A 12,677-nucleotide genomic window follows, 5' to 3' on the forward strand; every position below is an offset into this window, starting at 1 on the left:
CCAAGGTGCGCTTACCGGGAAGATTCTAGCCTAAGTCCATCGTGGGTTGGAGTTGCCTGGGAGAGTTGAGCATGGCGTCTCTGCTCCAGCAGAGCTGTCGGGTCTGTCTGGGAGCAGAGCAGAGTCTGACCTCACTTCCTCTTCCGCCCAGAATTCTATTCTGTTTATTCCGCCCACCTATCTTTTAACCTATCAGGGCCAGCAGTTTCTTTATTGCTCAGCCAATGAAATCAACAGATTGATATGACACTCCCACATCACTGAAACTTTTAAACAAGCCTTGCATCTGTCGTGTTTCAAAACAAATGCCACGTGGATGCTGCTGCTAAGTTCTACTGTTAGTGAAGGATGGAGCATGGCCATTTGGACCACAGCCATTGTGGGTTTTGCTGCTTTGTTGGCTAAATCAGCCACTTTCCTAAGCAGTCAGTTTAGATGGGGGACCCCTGAGGCTGCAGTGTTGGATCCCACCATCTCATTTCACATGCATTTGCATTTTCACAAATTGGCTCCTTTGATGGGTGTGGTCTTGCTTCCAAGGAGCCTTTCCTATTATTCCAATGGAAAGAGTGGGGTTTCTTTTAAACATGTGTAGATGTTTTGTCCTATGCACTTTCCTTGCCTGCAGTTTTAAACTTGTGTGTGCAACTTTCCTTGCTACATTTCATTCTTTTTAATATTTTTAATTTCTTTCTTTCCCCTTCCCCCTCCCTTCCTCCCTTCCTCCCTTCCTCCCTTCCTTCCTTCCTCCCTCCCTCCCTCTCTCCCTCCCTCCCTCCCTCCCTGCCTTCCTTCCTCCAGCCTCTCTCTGTCTCTCTCTGTTGTAGATCTGAACAAGGATGCTGAGAATTAATTATGTCATAGATTGAACATTAGGATGTCTTGAAATTTCCTGTACCAAAGACATTAGTTGCTTACTCATGAGTTTAGCATTGCTCAGTTTCTCAAGACACAGGCAGGATGAAGCCAGATTCTTGGCCAGAATAGCAAAAATGGCCTCTTGGCCAGTTCCCAATAGAGCTGTTAATTGTTCCCCTCTGAAACTTCATAAACTGGCTTCCAGAATCTGCATCTGACATTCTGGTTTTACAGCCCCCACCATAATCGTTCTTTAAGTTCTGTTTGCAGGGCTCTGGGTCTGATGGCCCAAACTCTTCCGTATTGCTCTCAAACCAGTTCTAAAACCCAAAGAATCATATGTTCACATTATAACCGCAAAGAACCTACTTCTTAGTTCCAATTTTCTGCACTGTTTTGTTTTCTGATTGCTGAAATAAAGTACTTTATGAAAGCAACATATAAGGTCAGAAAGGTTTATTTTGGCTTACAGGTCTAGGAGCTGCCATACTGCATGCATAAGCAGGAACCAGAGAGCCTTGAATGCTGGTGCTCAACCTGTTCCCTTTTTATCCAGTCCAGAACCTAGGGGATAGAACGGTGTTGCCTGTATCCACAGGGTGTCTTTCCATCTCAGCTAACCAAATCTAGATCATTTCTCACAGACATGCCTTGTCTGAATAATCTCACAGAGATTTATCTCCTGGGGGATTCCAGAGCCCATCAAGTTGACAACAGTAGCCATTACAATTTGCCTAATAGTCCTATTGCTTTCCTAATTGAGTCATTGAGATTTTCCTGTAAATGTGATAACATCATCTGTGGACAGTGGTGACAACTTCCTCTTACAACTTTACATTTTAATAAACTTTTCACTTGCTTGTTTGGTGTGGCTAGGTCTTCCAGTACTGTCTTGCCTCAAAATGGTGAACATGGATGTTTTGTCTTATTTTGGATCCTATAGAGAAATATTTAAGCTTTACCCACTTAGGATGATGTTGACTGTAGGTATATTCCATATGGTATATGGTTTTTATACCTACTTTTTTCAGAGATATTTGCATGAAAGTATTTTTAGTTTTATTAAAAATTTCATCTATATACTCCAGTTTATTTTATTCTATTAATATAGTGTATTGTGATTGTTGATTTGCCTGTGTTAAACCATCTTTCCATTATTGGGATAGCTCTCAGTAGATAATGGTCAATAGGCTTTTCAAGGTGCTATTGGACTTGGCTTGATAAAATTTTGTTGAGGATTTTTGTCTCTTTTTTCAGAGATATTATCCTGTAACTTTCTTTTTTGGGCGTCTTTGTCTGACTTTGGAATGAGCATCTTATAAAAAGAGTTTGAAAGAACTCATTTTGTTTTAGCTCTTACATTAGCCAAGAACTGGTATTAGTGAAAACCCCTGGAACCGTTCATGCTTTTGATAGGAGAGATTTTATTGCTGGATCAGTCTCATTATTTACTGGTCTTCTCTCTCTTCATGACTCAATCCCTGCAAGGTCATGTATTCAGAATCACGTCTCTGAATGTGAGTATTTCTTATGTGACTATTTTCCATGCTGAGGCAGAGTGATCACAAATTTAAGGCCTGCCTGAACTACAGAGCAAGTTCAAGGCATTTATTATGTTCTTTGGGCTGGTGGTAACTGCTGAAATTTCAACATCAGTTACCATCCTAAGTCAAGGTTTACCATAGTCATAGACCGAGTCTTTATCAGCGTCTTAGCAGTCGAGGTGCTCCAAATCTACACTTGTCACAACCTGCAGTTAGTCTGAAGCTCTGTATGGTTGATGAAGGTTCTGAGGAAGGTATTCCATTCCTATTAGGTCCTCAAGACTTTGATTTTGGCTGGGGAAGACCTAGAATCTTCATTCACAGTCACTGGCCTGTAACTTCGTGCCATAGATTATGCCTGAGGTGGACAGTGCTGTGGTCACCTGGCTAGCGGATCACTGGATCATCCTGGATTCTATTACTTGTCATGACCAGCACAGCGCTGCACAGGACCAGGACAAAGGACCGAGACCCCATCTTCTAAGATTGCCTGCTCTTGCCTATTTTTGGCCAGAGAGCACACAGCCTGACAGAAATGAGCTCTATTGTACATTCTACCCAAGCTTTGCTCGTGTCTTCAACCGTTCCCTTGTCAACAGTGAGCCTAACTATGGATACTACCTATGGACCAAAGATTCGGCCAATTGTATTCTGCCCATATTGGGTTTTAGCACAGCAGCAATTACAAAATAGAGTTTTGAGCTTACTTTCTTATCCTGCCTTCAGCAGATGGAGTCTTTCCTTATTGAAGGTTAAGATAGTCCAAGGTTAAGAAAGGAAAATTAAAAATGACCCCTTGGTCACTAAATCCGATATTAATCTAGGTCCCACTGGAAGTTTATACCTGAACAGAGCCCTGAGAGACTGATCTCAGGTCCATACTATGGCAGACAACAGAAAGAAAATTGCTATGAAGGAATTTGTCCTTCAGAGGTCTCAGATTTTCTATTGTCTACGGAGATTCTGTCTACAGATGCTGATCTAGAAGTAGGGACCATAGAGCTCTGCCCAGTAGTGGTCACTGAGGTAAAACTGGTACTGGTTGTAGGGCATATGTCTAGTTTCCTCTCTTTCTTCCAAGTAAAAGATGGCTCTCTCTCTATAGAAGTGCTTAGGGGGAGGGAGGGAATAGGGTGAACTGGGAGTGAGTGGCTATGATACAGGCAACTCTTTCCCCCTTTCTTTTCTTCTTCAACACATCTTTTCTTTTTACTAGGCTCAAACTTATTACAATGCCCTCCTGCCAGATTCTCCTAACTTTTTGTGAAGGTGTTTTTATAATAATTGGGTTTGGGATTGTCCTTCCAATAAGTATTATGCAGAAGATCACAGATATTTATCCTAGCACCACCAAGACTATTGATAGAGTTATGGATCAGGATATACTGACAGAAGACTTACAAAAGTTTTTGTCAGAGAACCTAGCACATTGCCTAGCAGTTCCAGGTATACATGTGGTGGTTTGAATACTCGGTCTCTGGTTGGTGGAACTGTTTCGGAACAATGAGGAGGCGTGGCTTTGTTGAAGGAGGTGTATCACGGGAGGAAGGCTTTGAGGTTTCAAAGGACTCACACCATTTCCAGTGTGCCCTCTGCCTCCCGTTTATGAGTTAAAGTAAGGGTTCTCACCTGCTGCTCCAACCACCTGTCACCATGCCCCCACTCTGCCATCATAGTCTCTAACCCCATGGGGCCATAAGTCCAACTAGACTCTTCCTTTTTAAAATTGACTTCATCATGGTATCTCATCACAGGAATGAAAAAGCAACCAACAATACATTTTAACAGGGGAAATGATCAAATAAAGACTTATCCTGCCATCTTGATGCAGCCCTTCTTTTTTTTTCTTCTGAATCATGGTTACAAACTTATAAAAGTTAAATATACTCCACTGATCAGTGTGTAGTGTTACAATCATCAACTGCATTGCTCTACTGTTTTGCACTGAATGTTTCTAGAATTTATTCAACTGGAACTTTATACCTACTAAAAGTTTTTTCCTCTCCCCTGAAAGCAACATTTCATCCTGTTACCAGGAGTTTGATTATTAATGTCTTCCATGAGATAGAGCCACAGCTTCAAAGATATCTTTCCCATAAGATGAAGCATTTGCATTTTCTTTTATCTCCCAGGAGCATGTTGCCCAACGCCAAATATGGATAAAATCAAAATTGTAAGTGAAAGGAGAGATTTAACTGGCGTATGCATCTATGCCTATGGAGACTATGTTTTCTATATCTGTGCTGAAGGCTCTTACCCTATGTCGACTGATGGGAGGAGTTCGTGTCAAGCCGATGGAAGGTGGGAACCTGCAATGCCATCATGTCAGGGAGGTAAGACTGCTGAGGGAACTTGTCTTCATCATTCCCCAGATATCCCAAGTTGTAGTGATGAGGCAAGCAGGCCTGTTTTTGTCCCGCCCGGCTCCTGCACGGCTAGCTTAGCCCCGGAAATAATAACACAGAAACTATATTCATTTAAACACTGCCTGGCCCATTATATCTAGCCTCTTCTTGGCTAATTCTCACATCTTGCTTTAACCCATATCTAGTAATCTGTGTATCACCACAGGATTGTGGCTTACCGGGAAGATTCTAACCTACATCCATCTCAGGCTGGAGCTTCATGGCGTCTGCCTGACTCTGCTTTCTTCCTCCCAGCATTCTGTTCTGTCTACTTCACCCACCTAAGGGCTGACCTATCAAAAGGCCAAGGCAGTTTCCTTATTTGACCAATGAAAGTAACATATAGACAGAAGACCCTCCTACATTACCAAGTGATTCTATGCAGTTTCATGAAGAATAATCTTCTTAAAAAGTAATTGAGTTTGGGCTAGGCGGTAGTGGCACATGCCTTTAATCAGGAGGCAGAGGCAGGTGGATCTCTGTGAGTTCGAGGCCAGCCTGGTCTAAAAGAGCTAGTTTCAGGACAGGATCCAAAGCTACAGAGAAACCCTGTCTCAAAAAACCAAAAAAAAAAAAAAAAAAGTAANAAAAAAAAAAGTAATTGGGTTTGGGATTGTCCTTCCAATAAGTATTATGCGGAAGATCACAGATATTTATCCTAGCACCACCAAGGCTATTGATAGAGTTATGGATCAGGATATACTGACAGAGGACTTACAAAAGTTTTTGTTAGAGAACCTAGCACATTGAATAAAATCCTTCAATGTTGCAGTTTGCTAATGTTCTTGCATATATTATCTGTTAATGTTATGGCCAATATTTTAGTAATGTAAAAGACTAATCCACGAGTCTCTATATTTATACACCAAGGGGGAAAGAATGGCTTATAGAATTATGAAACAATGGAAGATTTCTTATGGGCGGGAAGATTGTGTACTAGTGACTAACATCAACCTTATCCTTTTTCTCAGAAATGCAAACCCATGTTGCTGCTACCTCACCAAGTGTATCAGAAACTGTCACGAAGAACAATAAATATCTATCTGATAATGGTAAGTCCCTGAAAATATCATTGTAGAACAATGTGGCTATCTTACTATGAATGATTCCTTACTGCAACATGACAGTCTATTGCACGCCATAGCTTGGGTTAATATAAAAGCAAAGTTTAAGAAGATATAATGAGATCTAGTATAATTTTGTAGGACATCATAGGAAATAGGAATGGGATGTGAGAAAGAATCATGATTAAAATAATATCAATAACACTATAAAGGAGAGTTAAAAGTAAATTAACTCTGCTCTGGGGTTGTAAACTGATATGACTAGTCTTTCACTACTGCCCGTTCTGTTTCCTTCAGTCAGCACACCAGTAGGCTTGGGCTTTTTGACAGCTCTGATATCTCTAGCTGTTATTCCTGGTGAACAGAATTTCTTTATGCCTCAAAATTGCCTACTTAGTCCAAATCCCGCTGGTGGAACTCAACAGTGATTGTCTTGAGCTCCAGATATACTATTTCCCGAACCAGTATATAACAGACATCCTGACTTCATCATGATCACAGCTTATTGCCACAAAGTATGGTAATACTTCCCCTCATCCAAGCTTTCCCAGTAGGTAAAGAAGCCCAGAGAAATTTGCTGAGAGCTATACCTTAAATATCAATGGTCAGCTTCAGTGTCCACTGCTTGGATTGTTCTATCAATGGACAGCTTCAGTGTCCACTGCTTGGATTGTTTTGCTTCTGGTCTTAGCAGCATGCATAGTCTACTGATCTAAAGATATAAGAAGAAAAGTAAGTTATGAAAACATCATGCAAGTGTCTTGGTAGGATTAATTTTGAGTGGCATGAACCATACTTGTCCTGTGTTTTCCCCCTATTGGTCACATATACAGAGATACTGATCTACATCCTGGATGTAGCATCTTTAGTCTGTTAAATGTGCGTGTTGTATGTATATATGTATGCATGCATATGTTTCCTGTTTTATTAATTTTTGAGGTTAAAATGAAAATCTATGTATGAGCTTGATTATGGAACTTTTTTCTATTCATGATGCATCATACTTTGTTCTAATTTGTATCTTTCTCCTATGATTCTCTCCCTACCTCCTACTTTTCTTTGGCCAGCTCTGTTTGTTCCTCTGAGAGTATCCCTGCTATGCTTTCATGTCACAAATATGATATTATTTTCTCTTTACCTCTATTTTAAGAACTCTTCCTCCCCTCTCATGACTCCCTTTCTAGTTGCACAACTTACACACACGTACACACACATGCACACACACACACAAACACTTAAATAAAGAAAAGTCAAGATAAAAATCACCAATGCAGAAACAAGAGAAAATAGGAGTAAGCCTACATTGGCTTTTCTTTTTTTTAACAGAGCACATACCATGCTAAGTGGTGTGTGTGGAGAAGAATTCTACCAGAGAAGTATCCTGAAAGACTCAAAGCATCTGGTGCAAGGAAAGCTACGGACCTGCAGACAATCTGTGTTACCAGAAACCCAAGCCAGAGGACAAATATCACAACCACAGAAGACAGCAGAAACACACCATAAAGGGTGTAGGAGAATCTGAAACTGGAAGATTGCCAATGTCCGAATTCCCCTGTCATCTCTATTATTGTATGGAAGGGCAGGTGGTTGGATTGTAGGACCATAGGACTAGCAGAACTGTTCGCCAAAGACTTAAACACAACCTATTTGGATCCCCCAAGCAGGGTCAGTGCATAGCGCCCCATAGACACAGCCTAGGACTGAGAGATCAGCGATGCTCAGTATCATCCTATCCCACTGTGCCCCGTGGAGCAGGGCATCCATCCTCGTGCATCAGCACTCAGAAGATGTGTCCTCTCGATACAACCGACTGCAGCCTGCACGGACTGTGGAGATCAGCAGAAGTGAGAGGGTCTGATGCTCACAGACTCACAGCGACCTCATCCTTGCCATGGCAGGGAGGAACCGGACAGATGACAGAAAGTTTTTTATGCAATGTGTGGCAGAAACCTGATAGACAAAAGTGAGGTCAAAACAGGCATTGAACTTTCCCCCAGCGATCAAGAAGCATTGACAGAGAACATAATACTTTTTAAAATAAAAAAATATTAATTTATAATAACTTCTCAAAATTACATACCCGTATTTACTAAACCTAGACACTGTGCATCTCGACAAACTTCTATACATGTAGAATAGCTGTTTTGAAGCTATGAAACCTCATATGTGATTTATACTTTAGTAATCAAATATATTTTATGTATTTATCCACCAACAGAAAATGAAATCAGTAGCTTTTCTGTATACCAGTAATGAACTTGCTGACAAATTATATAAAATATCCCATTCACAGTAGCTAAAAATAATAAGATATCTAGGAATATGGGTCAATGGTTAAGAGCCCTTTTGCTCTCTTACAGTATCTGGGTTCAGTTCCCAGCACCCTCCATTCCTCTAGTTTGGGTGAGATACAAGATGTCCTCTTTTGACCCTCAGGAATCAGGCAAAGCATGTGGTTCACATACATACATGCAGGTAAAACACTCACACATATGAAATAAAATTAACTAATTAAGAATAAAATTGAATGAATTCTACCAGAGAACTATCCTGAAAGACTCAAAGCATCTGGTGCAAGGAAAGCTACGGACCTGCAGACAATCTGTGTTACATATATATATATATGACTAAACTTAACCAAGAAGGTGAAAAACCTTAAAACGATGAAAAAAAGAAATTGAAGAAGACATTAGATGTTGAGAAAAAAAAGAAGAACCTTTGTCCTGGACTAGCAGAATTAACATTGTGAAAATAGCAATCCTCTCCAAAGAAATTTATAGATTCAGTGCAATCTCCATGGAAATGCCAATGACATTCTTCACAGAACTTTAAAAACATTTTAAAATTAGCATGGAAACACATATAGAAATTTACAGGTAGCCAAAGTAATCCTAAGCAACCAGAACACAGTCAGAGATTTATTACCTGATCTCAAACTGTGCTATCGAGCCTTAGTGACAAACATAGCATGGTGCTAGTCCAAAGACAGACACATAGATCAACAGAACATAAGGGGCCTGGAAGTAAACTCACATGATATGCACTCATGCATGCACTATATGTAAACTCACACGATATGCACTCATGTATACATTATATATATAAAAACTCTCATGATACGCACTATATATAAACTCACATGATATGTATTCATTATGCATATATAAACTCATATACTATGCACACACGTATTCACTATATATAAACTCATACAGATATGCACACCTAACTTTTGACAAAAGAGTTAAAATTTGTTTAAAAAAAATCTAATTCAAGAAATAGTGCTAGCTGGCAAAATTGGACAAGTACCTATGGAAGAAGGAAATTGGACCCCTATTTCTCTCCCTGTACAAAAGTTAATCCAACATGGACCAAATGTCTTAATTTAACACCAGAAATGCTTAGACAGTTATAGAAAAGCATGCTGAAAACATTTCAGAATACAGATAATGGAATTCTGCCAGAAATAGCCACAGCTGTTGGCAAATGGGGTTACGTGAAGGTAAAAGGCCTCTGCTCAGTGAAGGAAACTATCAGCAGAGCAAACAGACAGCAAAGAAAATAGTGGAAGAACCTTTCCAGCTACACTTCAGAGAAAGGGTTAACTAAGAGAATTTTTTAAAGCTACAAATATTAAACAATGATAAAACAAACTTCCTTTCAGCAAGTAGGCAATGAAAGCTCTCAGAAGAAAATTACAAATGGCCAATATATTACAAATACACGTTCAGCATAGCCATCAGGGAAATACAAGTTAAGAGTATTTTGATATTTGATCTCACCCATCAGAACGGCTATCATCCAGAAAACACAAAAGCAATGCCTGAGGCTGTAGAGAAAGAAGAAACCTTATTTCCTATTAGTAGGAGTCTAGACTAGTATCATCACCATGACAGGATGGAGGTTCTTAAAAAATAAAAATAGGTTGGGGATGGTGCACGCCTGTAGTCCCAGAACTCGGGAAGCAGAGGCAGGCAGATCTCTGCAAGTTTGAGGCCAGCCTGGTTAACAGAGTGAGTTCCAGGACAGGCTCCAAAGCTACAGAGAAACTCTGTCTTAGAAAACCAAATAGAACTAATGTATGACCCAGCTAAACCACGTCTGAGCATACCCTCAAAGGAGTCCATATCTTACCACAGAGATACATGCACATCCAGATTTATTGAATCTCAAAGACACAGAATCAGCCTGGATGGCCATCAATGGATGGATGGATAGTAAAAATGTGCTACTTGTACACAAAGAAATTTTATTTGGCTGTAAAGAGAGATGAAGTTCATAGTTAAATGGTTAGAACTAGAAAAAAATGCTGTGAGTTAACAGGCTCAGGGAACCAAATTCTGTGTGTGCTAGTATGTGACTTCAACTTGTTCTTTTGAGTATTGATGTGTGAAGTAGAGACCAGGAAACTGGTAAGGTGCCCAGTAGAAGGGAGAATGGGCTTTTAGGTTGTAGAACGCAGCGGACGAATGCAGCGGACATGAAAATGGAAGGGGGAAGGGCAGAAGCTGAGGGAGAAAATAGGATGGGAGGACCTAGATGGAGAAGAGCGGAAAAAACAATTCAGTGCATTTTCCTTACTGGCTTAGTTTTCCTTTGGTCCCATGTCTCCCTTTTCATACCTGTTTTCTCCCTTTCATTTGAGAACGTCGACACCCCATGTTTGACGTAGAGAAACTGATTTTAGAAGCTCACAGATGAGGGGGTTTGCCTCAGGTTGTGTGATGCCTTGAGTCTCAAATGAGACTCTGGACTTTGTATTTTTAAGTTGGGACAAGTAAGACTTTGTAGTCATTTGTGTGGAATGATTTCTTTCTTCAGTGGAAGAGACGTGAACTTATAAAGAAGGGGAAGGGTATTATTCAAATCCATTCCCTGTACTTAAGTCCTGTGCTTGAAACCAGAGGTGAATGAGCCCTTATGACGAGATCCTGCTCTAGCCCTGGGGGTGGCTCAGCTATGCCAGGGTGGGTTGTGGTTCATGTGAGCTGTTTGTCTGGTCTCTCTGGGTGCTTTATCCTTTCAAACTCACCACTGAAGCACGAAGGAGCCAAATCCAAACCCTATTCCTTCAGATTTGCGTGAATCAGACTCTAAGGAAACTCACTTATCTGTAGATTACCCAGAGTACAGTGTTCTGTTATAGGAACAGAAAATAGACAGCCACCTCCTTACCCTGAAGCTTGGATGTCTGAGTGCGTTGAAGCATATATTTGTTGGCCATGCTATGTGTCTTGATGTCTTTTCATTGGGAACCTTTGCCTCTTCAATGTTACACCAGGTCCACTAGCAATGCGGGAAAGATAGAGTTACAAACTAAGAACAGTAGTATTTTCTGTCGGTCAAGGCCTACCTAAATCTTACCTTTTCTCTATTTATTTAATAACATTTAAGATATGAATAGTAAACTTAAAAAACTTGGTAAAAGGAACGTTAAAAATGAACACTAGTTTTCTTTCCTGAGCCCTAAGAGCACAGGTAAGCCCCATTGCAGAAAGCAGCCTCAACTGTTCAGCTGTTCTATGTCTTCCTAGATACTTAGAGGCAAGACTTGATGGCTTTGGTCTAAGAATCTATTTGCGCCTCTAGTAAACTTTCCACAACAACCCTCATTTCTTTCCAAGTATTCAAGAAAGAGGAATTGCAAAAGTTAATACCTAGCTCATAAAGTGTTGCAAATTCCCACTTCTGAAATATTATGATGGCCACGATCCGTCCATGGCCTTTCTGGGTCTGTGGGCCAATGATGCTCCTGGCCGACGAGCTGATGTAGAATGGATGTAGAATGGAGATGAGGTAAGAATGTGGCTTCCTCTTCAGTGTCCTTGGTTCCTTCATCATTTTCCTAGCCACCGAAAGTCACTGTTTCTGTTGAACCCTGCATCACTAAAAGATGAGGACAATGAAAAGTACATCCTTAGCATCTTGCATTAGATCAAGGTTGTGGGGAAGAAATGTAAACATAGGTTATAACACTTAAGGTATATGAGGTTTAGAGGCTTAACTTTCTCAGTTTTGTTGTTGGTCAAATATTAATAACAATAGAAACTAATTCATAAAAGTATAGTAAAATTTATAAGGCAGCAAAAGTTGAGCATGTAAATATGCATAGCACTTTTCTCAATAGATATCAGGACTATTATAATTATTATTGAAATCAATAAGTTTTGCTGAAACCAAATGCAAGTATACGCAAAGTTTCTCATTATTTTCATTGTCTAATTCAATTTTGACATCTCCCTGAAAGGAGAAAGCTCAAGGTACGTTTCCGCTAGAGGTGTGTGCTCCAAACCGGTGATCATGCACGGAAGCCTGTCTGTGGAGAAAGAGCACTACACAGAGATGGAAAACATCACCATTCAGTGTGACACCGGATATGACTTAGTTGGCTCCCCGAACATCATCTGTTCGGAAAACAGGACATGGGACCCTGAGATACCCAAATGTAAGATGGTGAGTGGTGCAATTCGGGGAACTTCTGTGATGTTGCCCTTAAATATATCAGTCTCTTCCCAAGGTTCTGTCCCAGACTATGATGGTAGCACCTGGCACCTACCAGGATGCCCAGTTTACTAGATATGCACTTATAACCTTGAAGCATCACGATGAGCTTGAAGGAACAGATTTTTCTGCTCTATGGCTGCATCCAGAACTTTAGGATTGAGGGTTTTCTAAACCTAGTACTCTGACCATAACTTTCCATGTTGGTGGTCTGATTACATTTGCTCTGCTTCTGGGGTGTGTGCAAGACTCCCCCCCCTCTCCTTATGGGGCCACTCTGGATCCTTGGAGCTCTTTGTCTTTTC

The 12,677-nt window shown here is 40.5% G+C and overlaps 1 protein-coding gene across 1 annotated transcript in view; it reads left to right on the forward strand.

Annotated features, from left to right (window-relative positions):
- Positions 1-12,677, forward strand: part of LOC126504985 (zona pellucida sperm-binding protein 3 receptor-like) — a 51,388-nt gene that overhangs the window by 38,166 nt on the left and 545 nt on the right. The window contains 3 exon segments of the mRNA XM_050147609.1: positions 4,535-4,735; positions 5,779-5,859; positions 12,122-12,324. Coding sequence (XP_050003566.1) covers positions 4,535-4,735; positions 5,779-5,859; positions 12,122-12,324 — 485 coding nt within the window.

Source organism: Alexandromys fortis, unplaced genomic scaffold (assembly GCF_014885135.2).
Source record: "Alexandromys fortis isolate MF-2015 unplaced genomic scaffold, M_Fortis_MF-2015_v1.1 scaffold_58, whole genome shotgun sequence".
NCBI classification, from domain to species: Eukaryota; Metazoa; Chordata; class Mammalia; order Rodentia; family Cricetidae; genus Alexandromys; species Alexandromys fortis.